The sequence below is a fragment of the Micropterus salmoides genome, unplaced genomic scaffold (assembly GCF_014851395.1).
Source record: "Micropterus salmoides isolate LMB-PRFRI ecotype aquatic unplaced genomic scaffold, ASM1485139v1 Ms_hic_scaffold_4, whole genome shotgun sequence".
NCBI lineage: Eukaryota > Metazoa > Chordata > Actinopteri > Centrarchiformes > Centrarchidae > Micropterus > Micropterus salmoides.
Genome location: NW_024043372.1, coordinates 29,957,327 through 29,981,263, shown reverse-complemented (window position 1 = coordinate 29,981,263; position 23,937 = coordinate 29,957,327). Strand labels below are relative to the sequence as shown.

At 40.6% G+C, this 23,937-nt stretch overlaps 1 protein-coding gene across 1 annotated transcript; it reads right to left on the bottom strand.

The window, feature by feature from the left end:
- Window positions 1-72: 72 nt before the first annotated feature.
- kbtbd8 (kelch repeat and BTB (POZ) domain containing 8) lies at window positions 73-6,746 on the bottom strand. Its single transcript, XM_038695912.1, has 5 exons — window positions 6,731-6,746; window positions 4,898-5,105; window positions 4,406-4,712; window positions 3,393-4,212; window positions 73-3,201 (listed from the first exon to the last, which is right to left on the bottom strand). The coding sequence occupies exons 1-5, from the start codon at window positions 6,744-6,746 to the stop codon at window positions 2,738-2,740; spliced, it is 1,815 nt and encodes a 604-aa protein (XP_038551840.1). The 3' UTR covers window positions 73-2,737.
- Window positions 6,747-23,937: the final 17,191 nt, after the last annotated feature.

Sequence of the window (23,937 nt, the reverse complement as noted above, 5' to 3'; positions counted from 1 at the left end):
GCCTGTGAATACTGACTGGGGTGTGGATAAAACCAATAGCATGCATATAAAAAAACAACAAGAATAAATGACCAGATTTCACCTTTAATAGTTTTATTTTCAAATTATGTGCAATGTGAATTTCACAGTTGAGCTCAACCACCACTTTAACCCAAAACAGACAAACCAGCGAAGTAAAAGTGAGGGAAACGCACGAAGAACAAAATGGATAGCACCCATAAATGATGCATGTGGAGGACCAGAATGAGCTATGTGCTGCAGCCCCAAGGCCACAGACTGTTGTCCACAGAAAGCAGCTTCTAGCTTGTTGTATTAAATGACTGGTGTTTGAAAACGTGAAGTAACAATGTAGTTATTGATCTGTAATGCTTAGTTTCGGTGAGATGATACAAACAAATACTACTGTACTACAGAGGAGAGAGGTGGGGGGGGATCAAAATGTATCACTCAAGTGGGTAAACATTTTTTTCCTCAACAGAGCAGGATGACTCTACCATAACTAAATAGGTAATTACATAAAAGAAAAGAAAAACAGCCACTGGAGACAACAAAAAGAAAATCACATCTATTTTTTTTTCAAGTTATAAAAGAAACTGAAGATAAGTTTAAAAAACTGTGCAAGTACAGCAACCCTATAGTACAGTATATTACACATAACAAAAACATTTAAATACAGTACTGTGTATCAGTAGAAATCCTGAGTTCTCCGTTCCTGGTTCTCAAATGGCCGTCTGTAGACATGTGGGTGAAGCTCAAAACCTTCTCTCACACTTTATGAGGGCTGTTTTGAGCGCAGTGTTCAAAGCCGGGGGTCAATTAAAAACCAGCTCAGTCAGCAGTGGATCTTCTCTTGGAGAAGTTTTATTATATCCTCAAGTCCTTACTGAATGTGACTCTTCTGGGATTCTCTTCCATGTAAATCTCTTCGATGATTGCTGTGGGGTTACTAAAATCCTTTTTTCCCCCTCTCCTGGACAGAGGGACACTCTTCGTTGTGATAGAATACAAAAGGAAATGTGTAGTGCAAAGATGACACAAGAACCTGCATAAGGAAACTGACGGCACTGAAAATGTCACCCTTTCACAGGGAACGCCACTCGGTGGAATTAATTCTTCTATACAAGATTGTCAACAAAAAAGAAAAAAAAGCAGCACCAACAATGTGTCCTCTGCGTGATGGCGTGAAAAGACGGATTCATAGCCGTCAGATGAAGTAGCGCACAACCCGGGGCAAACCCTCGCTCGTTTACATAGTCTCGCTTGTTCAGGGAGGGTGCTTCGTAAAGTTTGCAGATGAGGACTGCCGAAGTGGTGGGCGATTCAGTGCAACGCTGAGTAAGACTTTTCAGATATTCTTCATCAGGAGGAGCAGTCTTTGATTCCGTTTGCCCCTTGTCAAGCCACAGGCACCATTGGCATCCCAAATGATCTGCACTTAATTACGCATCACTTCAAGCCCGCACCCATGCAACAGCCACACAATCATTATTGGAACTAACGCAATGTTCACCAGCAGAGACAAGCACGCAGAACAATTAATGCACTTTTACTAAGGTAATATAACGTAAAATAGCCTGATCACAGTTCCATGACTTATTGCTACCACAAAATTATTTTCAATGTCCAGATCAACTATAACAAGACCTCAAATGCTTTCTTTTTTTTGGCATTTAAGAGGAAGGCTCTTTCAACCTTTTTCAAATCATTTTAATCCAATGTCGAAAAACAACCTCAACAGAGCTCAATGCTGAACAGAGCTTTTCACACAGTCGCTTAACCAACACTATGGCCTGAAATGTCCCTTTTCTCCTAATCAAGTATATCTGGAGTTTCTGAGGTAAGCCTGTTAGTTGGTCTGAACGTTCCACTTAGTGTTGCCACAAAATTTGACTCCGTCCTTATTTCTCCAATGTGGAGAGTGAGTACTCGAACATTTCACTTAAGTTGTCTTTGCATGTGACACAAAATGGATGCCAACTCAAAGAGTGGGAAGGTTCAGCCCCCATGCAACTGGAATCGCAAACAAAACTCAAAAATAGCTCGGAAGCCACACATAGTGTATGGTTTGACACACTGACGCACATGAAGGAAGAGAGGGCCATAAAAATATCATACAAGCTTCAAAAACACTAAGGTAATGCAAATCACAAGCACACTTCAAATTAAAAGTCAACTATAAAATAAGCTGAAGAGAGACTTGAGCACAGAAAAGGAGGGGGGGGGCAACACACAAACCTCAGAGCCAACAACCTACTAATGAGCTAAGGTACTCATCTTACCCGTATGAATATATAGTTTATATAGTTATTTATATATATAGATTTTCACTTTATGCTGACACATAGCATCCATATCTCCAGAGGGCACTTTTATCACACTAATACCCTCATTTGCATGCTTATCATTTGTAAAAATCCTTACCTATATAAGTATCTAAAACAAAAATAAAACACGGCTCAACGACAAGCAAAAAATAGGATAATTGCACTTATGATTCATTGTACGGTTTTGTTAAATAAGCATCAGTGTGGGTAGCTGGTGCCGCCTGGGAAAAAAAAAAATACTGCAATCTTTAAAAGCACCCCCATTTTGATCATGTTAACCTAAAGTTTGAACGACTTAAGACTTAACCAAAAATGGTCCTTGTGGCGCAAACCCAAGGTTACACCAGGCACAAGGCAGGCAGGACCGCACTACTCCCTCTGCCTCAAAGTTTGGGTTCACAAAGTTAGCTACCTCAAAGCACTTTCTGTAGACATTGTGGGTAAAGTTTGGCCACCACACATTCAAAATGGCGACCCAAATCCCAGAGGCGATCAGGTGTCTCATAGACTTTGGTCCATATGTCTGCCTCATCATCATACTGGTAAAGGGAGTTCTTGCGGCTCGTGCGAAACACATGCTCCTCCACCATGACCTGTGTGGCTCGTACGAACAGGTGCAGCTTGCCTTGCAGCAGCATGGCCTTTATGTACGGGCTTGTGGCTTGGTCAAAGGGCAGATCTCTCTTGCGGCTCCATGTGTTCTTCTCGATGTCGTAGACCTCCACGGTGAAGGTGCGCTGGTGGTTCCTGCAGATACCAGCAATGTAGTAGATGCAGTTCTTGTACAAGGCAGCAAGACCCTGACTCCGAGGGATACTCATCGGGGCAAGATGACTCCAATAGTCCTTACGGGGATCGTAGCAGATGAAATATTCACCTGCAGAAAACAAAAAGGAAAGGTAATTTAGAGCTGTGGGCACACCGCTTTAACATACTTATGTATGTATATTTATGTATGTCATAAATGTCAAACCATACATACATATTTTAAGAAAATTTTTTCACATCACAGTCATCCTCAGTCCACTGTAGAGATTGCAGAGTTTCACTTAAGCAGCCTAAACTCACCTTGGAGGACATAGATGCGGTCCCTGTACTCCACAGCACTGTGAAACTCCATGGCCACAGGCATAGGACTGACTGCTGTCCAACAGTTATCCCTGGCATCGTAGCACTCTACTGACTTTAATGCATTTCGCCCATCACCTTCATATACTCGACCTCCCAGTGCATAAAGCTTCCCACAGCAGTGCACAAGCCTGCAGCCTATCCTCGCTCTGAGTAGAGGTGCACGTGTAAGCCACCGGTTGCCTGCGTGTTCATACTGCCAGAAGTCGCCCTCCGCCCTGTGGTCTATGGACACCTCGCTATTACTCGGTCTGTAACCTCCAGCTATGTAGATGTCATTGTCTGAGGACACCAAGATACCGACCTCCCGGAGATCATTGGGTGGTTTGCAGAGTTTGAACACCCTTCCTGTTGCTGTGTCCAGGCAAGGCACCGTCTGCTTCTTCCCTGAGTGTTTGTGAGCGGCATCAAAGCAGATGACCATCTCAGAAGCAGTCATACCTAGGCGCTGTGGGCAACCATTGGTTCCAGTGAGGCGGGCTTTGGCCTCTGAGGGGTCCTTAGACAGGGACAGGGCACAAGCAAAGGGGGCAGGTATCCGATTGAGGAAGGCCTCCTCCAGCAAGGGCAGACGGATGCATTGGGAAAAAACCTCAGCTAGGTGGGCCTCACGGCCAGGCAGATCGTGCTCCAACCAGCGGACAATGCTCTCGTAGACATGCTCTTCCTTCTCCACGTTGAGGTCATCATTGTTCAAAATGCTTACCAGCTGCTCCTTGGTCATCTGGAGGAACTCTTGCTCCCATGACACGCACAAGAACTACCACAAAAGCATGAAATGTTTCAGTTGTTAGCAGTCACAAAGAAAGCACTGTTACACAACATGAACAAAACAAGGTCTTCAAAAAACTATTGAATGAAAAAGAGGGAGTAAAGCAACAGCAGGCATAATCATCAAATCACAGTGCAAGTGACTGTTTAAGAAACCAACCCTGTGCTCATTTTAAACTGACCTTCTTGCGGATGTAGTCCTGCGAGCGTTCCCTCAGCTCCTGGTGCCCGTAGGCATCAGCAAACATGTAGACCCCAATACAGTTCTGGGGATCGAGTCTGCTGATCATGAACTGGGCGCACTGGTCCTGCAGGGCAGGAATCTGGAAAATGCTGGCTGCAGTGAACAGGGCCTGGACATTGGACTCAGAGAGCGTGACCCTGGATGTGTAGGCATAGTCTAGTACGAGGTGCATGGATTCAGATTCCACCCCAACAATTCTGACCTCCCGCTGGCTGCTCTCTGTAAGGCCACTGGTGAACATGGACCTGGTGGTGATGGGGGAGAAAACACAAATGCTGTAACGAAATGAATCAATTCTAGGGCAACAACTGCATTATGATTAAATAAGTTAGTTTGATCTGAATGTGTAACATTTATTAGCAAAACCCAAATAATGTTTTTCAGCAACTAAATTGTGAAAATACAAACGCGTACAAATCCACGATCCTACCTAAAATATGGGCTGATGGCTGCAAGGACATTTCTGTGACATGAGAAAGTCTTGCCATGGTCCACTTCTACGACGATGTCTGTGAGCTGTGCTTCATCATACAAGGCTTTGAGCTGCTGAAGGATGTTACAGGCGTGAACAGCATCTACCCCGTTGTAGTTGGTGCTTGGAGGTGTCCCATTTTGTACTTGTGACAGCTTCCCTACCTCTGAAAACACAGTACACAGAAACACATAAGACCACAAAACACCCTTAGAAATGGTGCACAAAACAATGAAAGACTTGATCAGACTCCTATAAAAAATTTTAAAAAGTGATTTCAAAGCGGGTAATAACATTTGAACTGGTAAACAGCCTTTTGAGACTCTTGATTCAATAACTTTTTAAAATTTTTGCAGACTAATTAAAATAGAATAAAAATCATAGATTGATGATACCACCTGTACTGTCTCGTACATTTTAACATAACACAATTTGAGGTGGCAGAGTTTGAGATGACACTTAGTTAAAAACACTGACAATAATAATTATAAATCTACACAATGCTAATTAAACTAAAGTAAGATGTTTTTTTCAAAAAGGTTTGCCTTAAATGAATACTGCAAAGGTTACTGAGATGGTGTTTGATTAAGTAGGAAAGATACTGTGTGTGTGTGTGTATATATATATAAATGGATATCCCAAAAACAATGTTCATTTAGATATTACAATTTACAGTGTGTATGAGCCAAGAGTCTATCTGGCTCAATAACAGAAATGACTGGCGACTAATTGTGTTGTGTTTTTTTTAACCCATTCTCGCTTTTTCTACATCGGCTTGTTTCCAACTTTGAGCCAAAGTTACTCTCGCAGACCGGCTCTAGACATGTGGATTACATATGGGCCTATAAAGTCGTGGATTCAGTGGTGTGCCCGGATAGCAGTGTCTACCAAGTAAACAAGTTTCTTATCACATGTTTTATGGCAAGTAATACAAGCGGCACCCCGACTCCATGCCTTCTGTAATGTTTCACAGTAAAGTTATTCTTATATTCTCAGCTGCTACGGATCAAGAACTTTTCCCAACAAATACCTCGTGTTGTGCAACGCTAACTCCTTGACAGGACAAAGGCTAACTATGAGTGAATAGAAAACTACTGACTCGCCAGGTGGTAGCTAGCTCGCTAACATCTCATCATTGCCCGGTGACTGCACCAACTGTGTGGGTGGCTAATTAGACTGAAAGCCAACTTCAAGAACACAAACCATTTGATAGTAATACTGTACAATGATTCACTGGGATGGTTAATTAGCACGAAAAACAACAATGCTCGCGGTTACGTTACGTTGGCTAGTTGACATGCAAGCTCAACTTTTAGCAGACAGCTAACGTTAGGCACCGAGCTAATGTTAGCAAGCTTTCTTTGACACAACATTGCGAGATATAAAGGACGATACAAACTCAAACTATTCCAGTCCAAACGTTCCTATCCAAGAGAAACATAACAGTAGTTAGCGCGACGTCTAGTGCATTGCTACTGATAACAGTAACTATAACTACCACGTGTCTAACATTTGTCTCTTGTCATAAACAAGTGTTTACAAAATCAGCTGTGGGTAGCGAGCTAACCGGCCGAAAGTTAGCTAACATTAGCTGCACAGCGAGGCTAACGATAACACTTTTAAGGAGTCGTTTAGAGCCTGACCTCGTTTAACGACAATGCAACTTGTCATGACACTTTCCATTAGTCTGTAAGACTATAGTCAACGAACATGTAAACACACAATTCATAACTTTACAAAGCGTTTTTTAAGTCTGATTACTATTACAAAACAATGAGGATTTTTGCTAACCTCCACTGGCAGCCATTCTCTCCCGTCTATCTCGGGGCAGACCGAGAAACGTCAGTGAGTGCCCCGGAAACAAGGAACAGCCAATCAGAAGAGTAGCACGGTCCTCACAGCCAATCATATTCCGTTCATCTGAAAAGGGAAAAAGTTAATAGCTGTATGGGCAAATTATACACAGTAACGGAATAACAGACGAAACTCAATATAATCTATCAAAAAGTCAAAGCTGCCATTATAACAGGTGGATAGTAACATTAGTCCAAAACACAGGGAGGCTGTGACCTGAGCTGGTTGGCCATGTTGGAGCAATGCAGGCACACATTACTCTCTGGGAAGAATCCATTCTCTTTCTTTTCTTTTCTTTACGTAGATCAACAAACTGGGATATGAGTTAAAACAATAAAGTGAGCAGCCACACAGTGTTTCCTTCAAGAATTTTGTGGTAGCCGGTTATGAATGTACATGATTTTTAGGATCATTGTGTTAAGCCTACAAATGTAACACTTGACACTCGTGTAACAGTCAATTCTGACAAAGACACAAGACAATGGGTGTAAAATAAATAATTATGAAATGGCTTGGTTCTGACCAGCGGGAATTTTAAATCCCAGGGGTGCAAACACGTCACTTTTCTGTGAAAATCTTCACTTTGGATCCAGGGACGGACTGGGAGTAAAAAATGGCCCTGGACTTTTTTCCAGATCAGCCCACCAGAAGGGTCCACCTTATAGCCTATTCTACCATGTCCGCCCTGCTAATGCACATACATACAAACAGGTCTAGCCTCTCATACAACCACCTACCAGCATCACAGCCATTGATCACTATGGCAGTACTACTTTAAAAAGGCTGCAGGACACACACTGAAATTGTCATGACTGAACTCTTTCACACCACATGAAGCCTTGAGATAAAAAGACTAAAATATCCACAATCCTCACTGAGACAGAGAACTGTCAAACTGCTGCTCAGGGTCAGCTGGTTGGCTTTAAGTCATGGGAGTACACATAATTGGTTGAACACCTCTCCAAACATAGAACGTAACCTAACGTAACCTAAGAGAGCAGCACATATCATCAACCTGGATATAAATAAAATATTTAAATGAACTAATAAAGGCACAATTTCTGAAATACTACAAAAACACAGCAGCAGTGCCACTATTTCATATCAAGTGAATGAATGGCAACACAATAAAACAGACATTAAATAAAAATAGCTAATTAACATTTGTAAATGTCTAAAACATTTATACATGTAGAATGACAAGACAAAAACAATCAGAATCAAATGAAAATGCTAGCAAAATAAAATTACACAACAGTAAATCATTGATACTGAATTTCCCACAAAATCCCCACAGGACAGTGAAATGTAGATATTCAGAACTTTACTAACGCTAAGCATCAGATTTTAGTTTTTCCACTAGCCTGTTTGAACACACAGTTACTGCAACTCTTTACCTCAGCTCTTTCTTTCTGGTACATTTACAAAACAGTAGCTGACCAACAGCATTTGCTTTTCGCTGGGAGATTCTGATAACATGTTGTATTAACACATTTAGACGCATATTGTTCAGCTGCTCTATCTCTGGCTTCGCTGTCCTCTCTGTCTAATCTTTCACCTGTGAACAGGGCTGTGGCATCTTCTTCTTCCCGGTCTTAGCGTCTGTGGCCCGGGTACTAGTACTAGGGGAGACCGGGTATGGTTGTAACATGGGGAGAGTTGTAACAACACCAATTCCACCAATTAGAGATAAGATAGGAGAAAAACAGATTTTGAGTTCAGAAAGTACATTTTTTGGCCAAGAGTATATTTTCTTTAGTATCTATACTATTACAGATAAAATTGTTTGATTATTATTAGATTGACATGTAGTTTGCATGTAGTGATGCATTTTTTCCTTTCTAATTTCAAACCACTATGCTAATACAGCTGGCTAAACATTGGCTGACAGAGGTGGGCCGGGTTGTGACACTTCTTTAAAAAGTGTTACAGCTATCCCCTATACATACAACTAGGGACTTTCTTGATTTTAATATTTTACAGAGGAAGCCATCTACACCAGGGTTGAGAAGCCGTCATTGAACAGGGGAGGGGGTCTACGCCACCACTTATCCCCCACTTACAATGCTGTCCTTTCATCACTTCCCAGGAAACTCAACAAACGTAACCTATTGGCCTCAGGTGAAGATACCAATGATGGTCGTTCAGTCTTGGCCACAGGTAGTCTCAACGACTGTAACGACTGTCGTCACAGCAACAAGGAACACTAACGAACCAGCGGTATCGATGACCCGAGATAACGACCCCACTGAGGTTAAATAGCTGAGTTTCCCTGCCAGTCAGTCAGAACTGAAGAAGTCCTTTGGATAAGGGACGAAACGTCTTCCAGTAGCTTCAACCAAGTCCAGTTGCCCTTCATTTTAACCTTCGTTGAATATTTTACAGAGTGTCTTATACAGTCTCTGGGCCCACCTAGCCTGCACTCCAGGGTTACCAGTATTAATTTGTCAGCACTGTTACCAGTACCTCCCATTCACATCTTGTTCACATGGTGGCATATGTTGTATAGAAGTGCTGGCACTGCGTACTGGTGAGTACCGGCCCACTTCAAGCACTGACTGTGATTGATTAAGAATATACACACACTGACACACACAGACACACACCTCTTTTTTGTTAGACCTGGATGTACAGATATGTTCTTTAATTAAGTCCATTTTAGTAGTATTTATTAAGTATTAGGGCTGTCCCCAACTAATGATTAACATACTTGATTTAGAATCGTCAAGTCCTGCCTATAGGCGACTGATACTCTAGCTGCAGTCTCTTTTCATTCTACTTACACTGCAAATTTTCAGCTAAACTGATGCGCTCTCTGTCTCTCTTCCCTGTGATTCACGGTCTTGTGCAGAGTTTTACGTGCATTACTGCTGTCGACAACTGCATGCACGTGCGGTTCCTCGCGGGTCTATTTCAAGAAGTCGGCTATTTAAAAACAATAAAATATTCTTTGTGTGGTTCATCAACGGTGATAAATTACCCGAAAGTCCGGCGAGGTGCAGACAACTAAGCACAACACCAGTGAAGCCACTGCCACTGCACACATACACGCTACGCTTACACATGCGCACTGACGACCCATGTAAAATCAGACGTTGAGCACCCCTACATCGCCAAAATGGCATGATCCTTGTTTCGCTGTGAAGCTTCAACTGTGAGACTGACAGTCGAATCAGGCTCCGCCCACTAAAGCATCGAATCTTCGACTATTCGGGGTCAGTTTAGTTTATAGGCCAGATAAATTTAGATACACATACATACGCGAGAGTCATCAGGTATAGTCTGTTACAGTGAGAGAAAAACATTGTTCATATATATCACTACCTGTTTTTTAATGTGGCATCTATTTTTGCTTCTTTTGTCTCATTGTTACAACTTACCCAAGCATGTGTTGCAATTTACCCCAGTATTGGGGTAGGTTGGAACAAGGGAACACAATGCATTTGACATCAACTCACAAGCTCTGTGATATTCTTGTAGCGGATTGAATTGGTGCCATTTGTAATGAACAAATGTGGGTACTTTGTATAAAAGTTTGAGAACTCTAGCTAAAAAATTCAGGGAGTTATAGTTGCTGAAGCAAAAAGTGTTACCATCATACCCGGACTCCCCTAGTACTACAGAACGAATCAGTTATTTTTTGACATTTACTTGCATTTCAGCAAAGACCTTTGACTCGTTTGTCTCTGAACTTTTCAGCCCGACCCTTAACTGCTTTTCCATATTTAGTTGTGGGTCGTCTTCCAGCTGTGAGCGTCATTTTGCAGTGTGTGACTGAGACCAAAGGGGCAGGGGCTAAGGGCAGCATAGGTTCATATGGAATAAACCAACAGGTCTGAGGAGAAGGGGGGGTTGGCCCGTGTTGCTCAACCTTCTGCGAACTTTTTCATTATTAGTAAAAAAAAAGTAAAGGTTAAGGAAGGTGGCCCACCGGCCCGGAGGTTGGCCGGTCCACCGGGAATTGTCCCAGTATTCCAGATAGCCAGACCGCCACTGTTTGGATCCAAAATACTGGGTCTGCGAGGGCAGTCACAGGGATTTCCTGGCTTCTGCACGTGCTACACACCAGAGAAGAGTGAAGAGTGCTTGTAATTTAGACTAAGTAAGTTGAGTTGTTTTGATTTTGCAAACGACATAATCCTGTGTGATATAAAATTCAAGGCCTACATTATGATGGGAAGTAAGGGGTGTAAAATCGAACAGAAATATGAAAACATGCATGGGATATAACATCGTCACTAACTATGTGTTTTGGCCTGTGTATTCCAAGCTGTTGATCCCCTGTGTAAATAAATACATAAAAGTATGTGACAAGTATGTCTAAACTATTTTTAAATTCAAAGAATACGATTAGTATACAATTATCTCACATATTATTTTGCACATGGTAGTTGTGTGGTGGCAAGTGAAACCTATGATATATTTTCTTTATACCAAAAACTTATGTGACTCTTTAATCCAGTCTTTTTTATGTGCTGCTTTATGGTCTTTCTCAGGTATTGCCAATACCCTTTGTTAGCATAGTGTGTTTGTGTGGCACAGTTGGCAAAAGCACATCATCGCCACTCTGGTTCAGAGTTCAATAACCTCTACAAGTCAGTTCATTTGATTTCACATATAAATGAATGGTGTGGTGTTCAAAGGACAGGTCCAAAAGTGTGTAATTTTCCCCACATTGGATACATTTTCAAAAGTCCATGGTCTCGTTTATACATTTACTTAATGTGTTAATTTTGTGGTAAATGTCCGTGGTAAAAAACGTTTTTTCATGGCTTATCCCAGGGCAACAAAATAAATTTAAATTTAGGCAGATTTGTTATATTCCCAGCATGTTTTCATATTTTTTGTTCAATTTAAAAAACATTTCTTATTACCACCCTTAGTTATACTATTTTGCACAGGATCACACAGGCTCTCAAAGCCCTCTGGTCAAAACAAGTCAATGACTTTTTCTTAGTTATTTATTTTGCTATTTATTATATATTCTTTTGTGTCTTTGTCAGAAATTACTGTTACACATGTTTCACAGGTTACATTTATAGGCTTATTTAACACAATGATTCTAAAAATGGTAATAATATTCTTTGCTGGATGTCTGAAAATGATTACCATCCAGGATTTCTGTTTAAATGCCATTCTCTTGTCTGGTGGAACTTTACTCTCTGACCCCTGAACCCTGTCATAGTTGCAGTGGGCATCCTCTGCGACTCTACCACCCAGCATGGTAATGACATACTCAGAGAAGAAGTAAATTTCATGCCACAATTTATTATAATTTGTGGTCAACAGATCAACAACATACTATAACATTAATCACTTCAGTACAAGAATGATTTTGTTTTAACAGAAATAAACAAGATTAACAAATTTGAAAAAATATCTCATTGTGATTATTTTGACTGATATTATAATTGTGATGATTTGAGATACTAAGGTGAATGGTCATTTTTACATCATTGCTATTTTCATTGATTAAAATTATTACATGATTTTGAGGGGATCTGTACAAAACAAAGATGTTTTCTTAAGTCTATAGAATCTGATGTGTAGGCCAAGACATTTTTTTACGGCATGACAGTGTTTAATTTAAAATAATATTTTGACAGACATATCACCTTTCACCAATATTGCACCTCCTTGTGATTTGAAAATTACAGTACGCCATATTGCAATTTCGATAAACGTTCGATTGACTGTTCAGCCCTATTAAGCAAGTCTTATTAAATGTCTCCATTCAAAGGGAAAATATAAGATTAAATATTAATAGTTGCCACGGAAACATGCATTCTTCATCTACCAATTAAGTCAAAATTGAATATTTCATTTAAACTCTATTATTATGTTGATTGCACATTTCAGGCTCTTCACAAAAACTGTCAACAGTAATGAGGCAATGCAATGGCAGTTGATAATTCATTGCAATTTGAGCTCTATATCAGAGTCGAGGTGAGAGTTTGCTGCAGTGGGTCTTTTGACATTCACAACATGTGACAGCACCTGCAACCTCATGCTGTCAAGAGAAATAGACTAATTGCTGTTTATTGAACACTACGGTTGCCATGTAATTCTAGTGTATTAACACGCAGTCATTTACTATGTATTTTAATTTAGAATTATTGTAATAATAGACTTGTAAGAATAATTACACAGGCCTGTCTGATGATGCTATTGTTTAGCATCGCAAAGTGTGTCTGCTGAACAATCAAAGCATTAGCCTGCTGCTGATGTTTCCACATTGTTTCTTGATAATGTGATATTTGTGTTGCTTATGTGTGTGTCTGAATTTTTGGGTAACAGTTAAGTAACTTTAGATATGAAGCTTAAAAGCTTGAAGCTTGTCCCCTTTGTCAGTTCAGAGTTTTATTGCTTTCAACCCTTATTATTTAACTGAGAGTGTATCTGCTTTAACTGTTGACACTTCAACTGATACCTCGACTCCTTTCAATGCTTAAACTTCAACCACCTTTTCAGGTCTTTACCTCTGAACAAAAACGAAACTTCTTCAGCTCCTTCTTCAACTCCCACGACTTCAGCTGTTTTACTCCAACTGCTCTAGTGCATACACTTCAACCAACACTTCAATTGATATCATCTTTTAATTTATACACTTGACTGGCACACATGTCTTTCAGTGCCCTCACTTCAACTGATATTTCAACTTCACTCACCACAGGTAAATTGAAACTTCACCATCACTCTGTGCTTAGACTTAATATGAAACTTAGATGTCTTTAAGCACTTCCATTTTAATTGCAATTTCAACCTCTTTCAGAATTTCAGCTTTTAAAAGTTCCCTCTGCAAATTTTTAGCAACAGGCACATATGTTTTGACACATTTTTTATTGTGTTGGCTCTGTGCTTCATCACATACTGGATTTGAATTAAAGAGGTGGTATTATGCTCATTTTCAGGTTCAAAATCTTATTTAGGGGTTGTACCAGAAAAGGTTTACATGGTTTAATTTTCAAAAACACAATATTTTTTTTCATATTGCACATAGCTGCAGCTCCTCTTTTCACCCTGTGTTGAAGGTTTCGTTTTAGCTATGGAGTGTTACATCTTGTCTCTAAATGATCTTTGTTGGGAGTTGCACCTGCGCAGTTCCTAGTTAAGGACTACTAGCCGTTCAGAAGCAGAGAAGGGCAGGTCAGTGAGAAGTCGGTAAACACGGCTTCGTTTCAGCTGTTGCCAACCAGCTTGGCAACAAGACTGGAGCAAGAATTTCAGAGTGGTGAGTTATTCATCTGTAACAAAAGTATCTTTCATCCATAAAGTTTTAACTGAGCTCTGTCTCTACATCACAGTAACAACTTCATGTCTATTGACTGCCTGGAGGGTAAGTAGTGTTTGGAAGGGAGAGGAGAGGTGTGTGCTGCAGCTCAGTGTTTTTCCACCGGTGTTTTTGAGGGCGTGTTGGACTAGTCGCTTGGCGAGCGTTATATGAGGCGCGTTTAGCTTTCTTCCCTGTGTTGTCACAAGGATGAAAGGGAAGCGGCTGGACTACAAACAAGCTGTTTTCAGGCAGTTCAGAGCAGAGTTTTCTGTGGAAGATGGGAACTCCCTTTGGGCTGGACGGGCTTTTTCACTTTGCAAACCTATTACATGCACTAAAAGGTATATAACTCAATAAAGGACAGGGGGAAAGGCAAAAAGCATTATACCACCTTTTTAAAACAATTACAATGAGATTAAAATGCTGACTCCTGGAAACAATCTTGGAAAGGTAGTCCTATCATTGTCTTGCTGTACTATTCAAAAATAGTATTTTTTTAAAATAATTCATAGTGGACTAAAAAAACGGTTTTGCATGTCATATGTACAATGATACCCTATATGAACTTGAACACTCTCAAGTCAAAATGAAACCACCAATGAAACCGACAATAATAGAAAATGTGTTACTTACTAATGGACTGTACTAGAGGTCCTGGTAACTTTGTTACAACTAGTTGTGGCATAGGGGAATACTGCCAGCAGCACCAAAGTATTTTCTGTCAGGATTTACAACTTGTATGATGTTTGTGTTCATTAGGTGTTATTAATGTTTTCTATGAAAATGTTTCATTACATTTACTTTAATAACAAACAGTGTATAAACATGTAGTCATAGCCTAGTAGCTGACATTAGGCCTACATTCCTACCTGGATTGTTTATAGCAGTATTTAGTATTTAGCAGTGTTATTTCAAACCTAAAGCTAGCACCTTTACTGCAGTGCTATTATCAGAGCTGTACAGGCTGGGAATGTGCTCTAACACTGCATAACACTGTAAAATGACAGAAGGAGAGACAAATAAAAGTACAACTGCAATCTAAGCAATCGATTTCACTTTTTTCTCCCAATTTCTTCCCATTCAGCCACAGTGCGGCCTGTGAAATTGGGCCTAGCTACTGTTGAATGAGAGAAAAAGGCTTCCTGGGGTCGCTGTTATTTGATGATAGCTTTGGTTTCTGTTTACCCCTCCACAGATGTCCCTTTTAGATACATTGAAACTGATCACTTTCTACTTTATTCCCATCTTGCCATCAGAATTTTCTGGTCACAGCACAACAAACGAGAGATGTATTATTATAGTGTGCATTCACAATATGATACTGGTTCAGCCCGACAAAATTGCAAGAATTGAATTGGAAGAGGTGTCTCCAGATAATGTATAGGAATAGATGGGATCATCTTTTGCTGCTTCAGATAAAGACACACAACTGCTGTTTGGTGTTTTTATTCCAAATATATCTCAATCTTACGTTCTAAGAAATTTTACATTTCTAATAAGTGTTTTCTCTACAAGGCCCCACTTTAGTTGTGAGCCCATCTCTAAGTAGTCTCTTGGGAAGATGAGAGAAAGACCGAACAGGGGGTTAAATGGTGTAATCCCAGGTCGGCAACGACTGAATTGCAGAACAGAAGAAGAGGAGAAGAGATGAGATGCATGCGGAATAGGAGGTAGGGGGTGTGATTGTAGTTTAAATGTGTGTTTTTGTCAGAGATGGAGATAATGGGTTATTATATACTTCTGGGGGCCTGTCTGCAGTTGTGAAGAGCCACAGGTTCCCCTAGCCCGCCACTCAGGGGGAGACAAATAGGAGTACTATGGGAGGCTGCTGTAAATACAGACCTGGAGGTCCTTCTCCATGTTTACAGGGGCCTTTTTTGCTCTTTTCCTCTGACTTTCTTTCTCACTAAGCCCACCTGAGGCGCTGATGAGCAGATGGTCTGAGTCGACCCAAAAGCCCCTTAACACACAATCCCACCCTAGCAAATCAAACTGCTGACAAAGTTGTTTGCTAATGTTTGTTGTTGAGGCGCATAACTCCAGATATGGAAGTTGTGGCCCATTTATGATCAATAAATCTGGATTTTAGGATTTGCTTTAATACTTGCTTTAAAGGAATCCCTTTGGCATTTGGGGAAATATGCTTATTTGCTTTCTTGACAAAAGTTAGATTAGAAGATTGATCCCATATTGAAGATGGAGCTTAAGCCAGCACCCAGTTATCTTAGCTTAGCATAAAGACTGGAAACTAGAGGAAACAGCTAGCCTGGCTGCAGCAGGACCTAAGATAGCTGTTAGCTGTAACATTAAGCTGTAACATTAGACGATAACGGAGAAAAGATGTTAAGTAGCCTATTATAGCAAAGTCCTTTTAGTTATTGCCATCCATATATCTCATCCTACACCGCAGTCCGACCACTCTAAAGAAAGCTCTGCTCCAGCTCTGATCAGCTGCTCATATCACTCAAACCACTAAACTCACCAAGTTATTTACCGGATAATAATAACACACCAATATACATATACAGTTACAACTGACTTACTTTTGCCGTTTTTGCTGTTTTCAGTCCAAAAACAGCTGTTTCTGTGTGTGAAAATAGGGCCTGAGTGGGAAGCTTCCGGTCTACAATATGAAGCCGATGCGGAAGCCCCTGAAACCTGTATTCTATTGAAAATCCAGCAGGGGGCGACTCTTCTGGTTGCAAAAAGAAGTCCAGCTCCATTAGAAATAATGGGAAAATTACCCTACTTCTCAGCTGAATAATTACCCCAGTAAACACTTTTCTGATGAGTTTATGGTCTCAGTCGCTAGTTTCAAGTCTTCTTCAAGACAACATGATGTTCATTTAGTAAATTATGGTCCCATTTATTTTAAAATAGACCACAAGTTGCACCTAGCTAAGCAAGCTAGCTAGCTCCACACGCGGCCATTAGCTCCGCCGTATCGTCACTTCCTCTTTTATCGTCGTCTACTGGCCGACATGTAGGACAGCTACACAGACATCTGATTCATTAGTTTTAACGTGACGTCACATTCCAAGTAAAACGTTATTTTCCGCTGCCTGCCAACCAATAAGCAAGCACTGTTACTTTGAGTTTGTTACTTTTGTCTTGCCAGAATGCTGGATGTTTCTTGCCTAGGCTGTTACCGCAGTGCGGTGGCAGGGACCTGGCGCTTTTTAACGGTAGAAATGCAGCAGCGGATGCTGTAACATTATATGGATCGGATATGCCCAACACTTGCAGTTTGTGTTCATATCTTTCTGTTTGAATGTTGAAAACTGATCCAAGCAAAATTTGATTGCTTTTGCGGTGTCTCTACAGGGGAGTTGTGGTGTGAACCGCTATGTTGGTCTGTTGTTTTGCCCTCCAGGTCACCACGCATGTCACATGACTGAAAACAATGAATATACCAAATGATTCGTCTCTTCAATACGAAGAGGAAGAGCCCGCTTACAACCCCGCAGGATGTTCTGTTCTCAAGTTGTGGGCCTGTAAAGCATGTGCTTTTGGTCACAGAAATGTTGATAAATGTTCAGTTTTTAACAATATTTCATTGTTTTGGAAGCTTTCTGTTATTTGGAATGTCGTTGTATCGACAGAAATAGTGTTTTGAAAAAAAACTCCCAATAAAAGTGAATATATAAACAGTAGTATCCAAACAGTATCCAAAACATGGACATTTGCCTGGTCTATTTTTGAAGAATTGTGTAATAACTGTTGTATATTAGTTTCTTTTCATCAAATTTACAGTTACAGTTGTATTCCAGGTGTATTAGAAGATATTCACTTGCATTATAATCTACAGGATGATGGTTTTGATGGTGATATTGCTATTAAAATATAGATTTTATACCATCACATCCTCCTCCTTTACTCTTTAATAGAAAAATAAATAGGTTTAGTAGTTGATTACCTATCAAAGGAGACTTTCCACACAGAAAGTCTGCACAGAATTGTGCATCAAAGCCTAATGGTTGAAGAGTTATTACAGATTCATTTTGGGTATGTTATTTTAGGCGTTTTTTCTAGAAATAGGTGTCTGCTTCCAAGAGGTTAAGAAGAGTCAAAGAAATAAAATCATACTCTTTGTACCACATTGAATTCCATAGCATCATATTCTTGTCATATCGCATTCATTGTGTTGAATTAAATCATGTTGAAACAAAATAGGGGTGAATCATATCGTACCACATTTGCAGTTGCTTCATTTGTATGTTTAATGTATTGGATCGTTGGAAATGCATCGAGATTATTTCCTCTTTGTAACGGCCTGCCTGCGTATCACATTGGCCTCATTGATAGAAATGCATATACTTGCTGTACAGACATTGATTTTTGACATGACATTGACTGATTTTTTTCCCCCTCAGAAAGGACCAGTCTAAATGTTTCCTTGTTTCCAGTCTTTATGCTAAACTAAGCTAACTGGCTGTTGTTTTACACTGAATGGACAGGTATGAGAGTGGTATCAATCTTCTCCTCTAACTCACGGCAAGAAAGCAAACAAGCCTATTAATGTCCAACTATTCCTTTAAATGATTTGGCTAAATATTGTCTAGTTTGCATATTTTTTTGCAGCAAGGAGTTACAAAGTACGAGATAAACATTTATATTTACAACCAAGAATTCCTCAAGACTGAGTTCATTTGAGGAAAGATACGATTGTTTAAATATCCGTCTGTTGGAAGCTGCCTGAGCATTATCAAGTCTGTTGCAATCAAAGTGTGTGGTCCTGTTTTGTGGCGATAACCATTCATGCTTTCATGGCAATGAGATGGAAGGCAAACTCTCGGGTTAGCAGGGATGAGCCCAAAAAGGAAATGTCCCATGTGTTGAAGCTGTGTTGGAAATATAACACTGGATCAAAGCTCATATGTTTTGATCTGTCTGCCAAAAACCACAGTGACTAGCTGGAATCCAAGGTTCACATTGGCTGTAACTTTGGGGACAGTTTCAGTAGGCTGCTGCTGGGTGACCGTGCATCGTCTGCCCTTCAAGTTGTAAAAGCAAACAAATAAGGCTGTGCTGCCTCCCACTGTGAGGTCGACTCATTTGTTCCACTTGTCCGGCTGATGGATTTGGTTTTATAAAATTTGGCTTTTTTTAGCCTCCCGCTAATTAGTTAAGGGAGAAAATATATGCACTCCGTTCATTTTGTCCAATTTGACAAGCCTCTTTTTTTCGCCTTCTAAATTGTCCTCCTGTGGTCTTCTTCACAGACCTGTGCGTCCACAGCATGGTTGAGCTCTCTGTGTCAGGGTGAGCCAGAGTGGCCAGGAGGCTCAAGACGCCCAGTGGGGAGCTCTGGGGCTCTAATAGCAGAATCGGATTAGAGGACTCCCTTGGTGTATGCTGCCATGCACCCGTGTGCGAATGCTCTGCCTGTCATCAATATTGAGGCAGTAACGCGGGGAGATCTATCAGCAAATCCGATTGCACGCAGAGAATTCTGATGTCCCGGCAGAAAAGGCTTTTTCCCCCTCTCTCCCACTTTCCTTTTACATTATTTCAGGCCCCAGGAGAGCATTCTCCATCATGTCAATGTAATGTAGCACACAGAGGCAATCATGCAGCCTCTCTGGCCTCAGGGCTGCCTGCTCAGAGGAGAAAATGCAACTTTGGCACTTAATCATCTCACTCATAGCTGCCGCACTAGTCTATGGGAAGGTTTTCCACACAATATGAAACCAGATCCCTCACGGTGCGCATGCTGTTGTGTATCCCCCACGGTTTGGGGCTTTCACTCCTCCATGTCCCCCCTTCCCATTTGAAGATCAGTGAATACGCTGCCTCAGACCTGAGCCTCAGCCCATGCGGAAAAAGACCTCAGTTGGGCGCGATGTTTCTTGCCGACACCTGCTGCAACATTTGGATTCATGACTCCCATCTCCTCGCTGAGGAGTGTGCGGCAATCAGAGTCATTCTAGTGTGATCAATGCCGCTCCACTGAGGAAAACCATGCATGCCAGAGCAGAGTGATGTGGACCTCTGTTGATATTAGCTTACAGGCATACCAGACATTACTGTTTCATGTTTCAAGGCAGCAGTGTTCACTTTTGATAGGAAGCAGATACAATACAGCCCTTGAGTTTCTGTCCAAGGAAAGCAAGAGACAGAATAAAGCAGTAGGCTATGTGTGTGCACATGCATAGAAATGAACGGAGGTGTGTGTATCGTCAAGTGATTGATCAGCTGCATGCATGGCTCCAAGGGAAGACATAGGGAGAGGTCAAACAAGACTGTTCCAAATAGACCTGTCGGAGTCAGCCTCAGGGAGGCCTAACTGGTTAGACAAGGGCAATACTTTTTTACTACAAGTGCCCTTGGTTTACTGTGCATGGACTGGACGAGCCCATGTATTATTCACTGGTCTCACTGGGTGATAAATGGGAGACCTCCATTCCAGAAGCAGTGGAATATTCACCAGTGCTTATCTCTTTTAATCCCATGACCGCAGGCCAAGTCACTGAATTAGTGGGCAAGGTATAATAGTGCTGTTTAAAGTGCAGGGGCAAGGTTCTTTAACCAGGAGATTTATCCAAAAGCTATTTGTTTGATAAATAAGCTGGGTGATGTTAGAGTTTTTTAGGACATATTTAAAAGGAACACATGTAGGATTTATGCTAAAGATAAATTGCACTTATGACCGGTACACTGTATATTTTGTGGAAACAGTCTTTTCAACCATCTGCACATTAATTTTCTCCTCCCGGCTGCGTTTGATGTACAACATGAAAACAAACAGCAGAATATTTGCAAGTGAATGGTTGTATTTTTAAACCGCGCCATCAAAACAAATGTTGTGGCAATATGTTCTGATTTGTTTTTATTACATTTCTTTTATTCAAGTCTATAAAAAGTTATAGAGCAGGCAATAAAGCAGGACTTTTTGGGGTCTGTCAAGACACGTGCCTAAAAACTGATCATATTCAGACTGTGCCTGTGTTGTCTTTCATTTGATTCATTATTTTTTACTAAATGCCACTTTAGGACTTTAGGCTTACTGCCTGTGTTGTGCAAACATTAGTCCAGATCTGTACAGCTTTCTGTGGTTTCTTGCCTGCAGTACTTTCTGACCTCCTATCCTGTCTGTGTCTGGCAGTCATATGTCCATTCACTACACTGAAAATGTAAATATTTGAAAACGGATTAAAATAGTGAATTTTATGGGAACGATTTCCAGGACTGAGTATGTAGTATGGACTCTAAACTGCAGTGCTCATGTTGTTAGTAATAAGAAGCTTGTCACTAAGTGCAACAGTGTGGCTCACTGCTGTGGTTTAAAAACTTAAATTTAAAAAGTTTAAATTGTTTTAATGGTGGACAACAAGGACGTCACTTTGTGTTGAAAAGTGGTGGGGACATAAGGCCTCAGATTAGGGGCGTGATGATACACTTGGGTCATGAGACGTGACGCTGCACGAGAACAAGATGAAAAAAGATTTTAAACACTATTTAGAAGACATATGAAATGCTGAAATACATGAGAGGGGTGTCTGGGGGTCCTCCCAGAACTTTCCTGCATTCAGTAGACATTTTCTGCTCCAGTTTACAGTGGAAATGTCTTTATTTATATAAAGGGAAACAAAAAATTTAGATGGCATGTGACAATTCATAAATATAAAAATATAACATAATATAATGCATTAATCTTTTTTTTAGCTTAAGTTACTTTTTTTAAACAATGCACATTTGTTATTATTTAAATTATTTAAATATTTTATTTAATTATAATTAATTATTTTATTTATTTAAATTGCATTGCATGTTTTGTCATTGTGCAAATAAACCTTTTATTTGTTAGTTAACCTTTCTTGTTGCAAGCTATTTTTCTGAACATTTTTAACAAATGCTTTCAAAAAGTGGTGGGGAAAAAATCTGCTATTTCAAAATGTGGTGGGGACAAGTCCCCAGCATCACCAGCGTAAATGACACCTATGGTAGACAACAATACAGGTCTATTGCACAAAAGAATAGATTTGTCATGTTTTGGCTACACAGACAATTCTCATTAGCAGGATGAATTTATTGGTGGTTTTGAATATCACCAGATGTATCCTTTAAGAAAAATGCAGAATATCACAATGTAAAAACGTCCATGAAAACGTCATTTGTCAGTATTTTATACATACAGTCTTCATCTGCAAAGTCATTTGTAACTAAAACTGTTAAATAAAATGGAGATGTAAAAAGTACAATGATGGTGAAATGTAGTCAAGTAGAAGTATAAGGAACAAAAAAGTAAAAATTAAGTGCACAACTTGAGTAAATGTACTTAGTTGCATTCCACCACTGGTCTCAACACTCTCCGAGGCGTAGGCTTTATCCATAACCCTTCAGTTTAAACACAAACGTCGCTACATTTTGATGTGCTGGTCCACAAGAGTTTCTTTTGGAGACTACAACTTGTATTGCAGAGATGATTCCCCATTCTCCTCAGCCCTCTGCCTCATATCACAGCAATTTGGAAGAAGCAGAATCCTACAGTGCAACTACACCACCAGCCTTTGTTTTCCCCCGCGCAGAAACTGGATGTCTGCCACGGAGCTTTCTAGAATACTAATGAGGGTGGTTAGCGAGTCAAAGTTACTGACCTGAGGTGTCAGGATAGAGCGTAGACCAAGGAGTGGTGGGGATGAGTGCAGCCAGATACCTTCTGCCACAATAAGACTGGAAATGTCAGAGTTTATTACCTCTGGCCTGGCTTGCCCTCAGCCGGACAGAGCAAACTACACTCATGCCTCATTTGTCCCATTATGGGGACTTTTTTAGGATGGTGAAGTGAAGCACAAAGGTTCTGTTACACTACAATCACTGCAGCAAGAGTGAGATGTTTTCTATTATATCTCAGCTACTGGGACATATTACCTGTCACACTGACACAACTCCACCAGTGTGTGTGGATGTGTGTGTGAATACTCTGTAATTAGGTGTTAAGAAGCTCCCTCCATCTCCACATCAGGGATGAGCGGTAGAGAAGAGGATGTGAACAACCCCTGAAAGCGATGTCTCTCTTCCTCCCCACTTCTCCCCGTCTTCGCTCGTGTTTCCCTTCACCTGCCCTCCTCTATCTTGTTTTTTGTTTCATTTTGCCGCTGATTATGTTTCTGTCCGCCCACGTCTCCCATTCTCTCTGCCAATCGTCTCTCACTCTCCCAACTTTTCCAACTTCATTTAAATTCTGTTCCACCTCGCGCTCTCTCCCCTTCTCTCCACAGGTGGTGAGGCCAGACAAAAAAAAAAACAACAGAAAGAAATAAAAGAAAGGGAATTGTCCCCCTTTTCTGCTCCTCATACCTTTCCATGAACATGGTGAGGGTTAGGGTTGTCAGGCAATTAATGCCGCGAGGAGCCTCTATAAACAAAGCCTATTCATGAGCTGGGAGATAACCCCTGTGCCTTCATTTGTATCAGGGGGAGAGTAATTACCCCCATGCAACTAATCTATCTCTGCAGCCACATCCCTTATTATGTGGCTGTTTAAGTAGGCATCTCCCATTCTTGTCATTCTTTAATTCATATTTTAAGTAACATTATGAATTACAGAGAGACAATCTCTGATTCCATGAGTGCAAATTCACTCTCTCCTTGTAGCCATGTCACTACTATTTGTCCATTTCCACTGAATTAGTGGACTGTATGTGCTGGGATTTTTGTGTAGGTGTGGACAGATGTGGCTTAAACATTTCCTATTTCACTAAAACATCATTTCACATGCCAGCAGATGGATAAAAGTGGTGTGTGTGAAGAAATATATAGAGAAAAGTTACAAAAATAAAACTTCTTAAAAACTAAAAAGGTCCAGGTTGTAATGCAAACATTCAGATAAAAGCTTATTTTAATTGAAAGAACCCCAAAGAGAATGGCA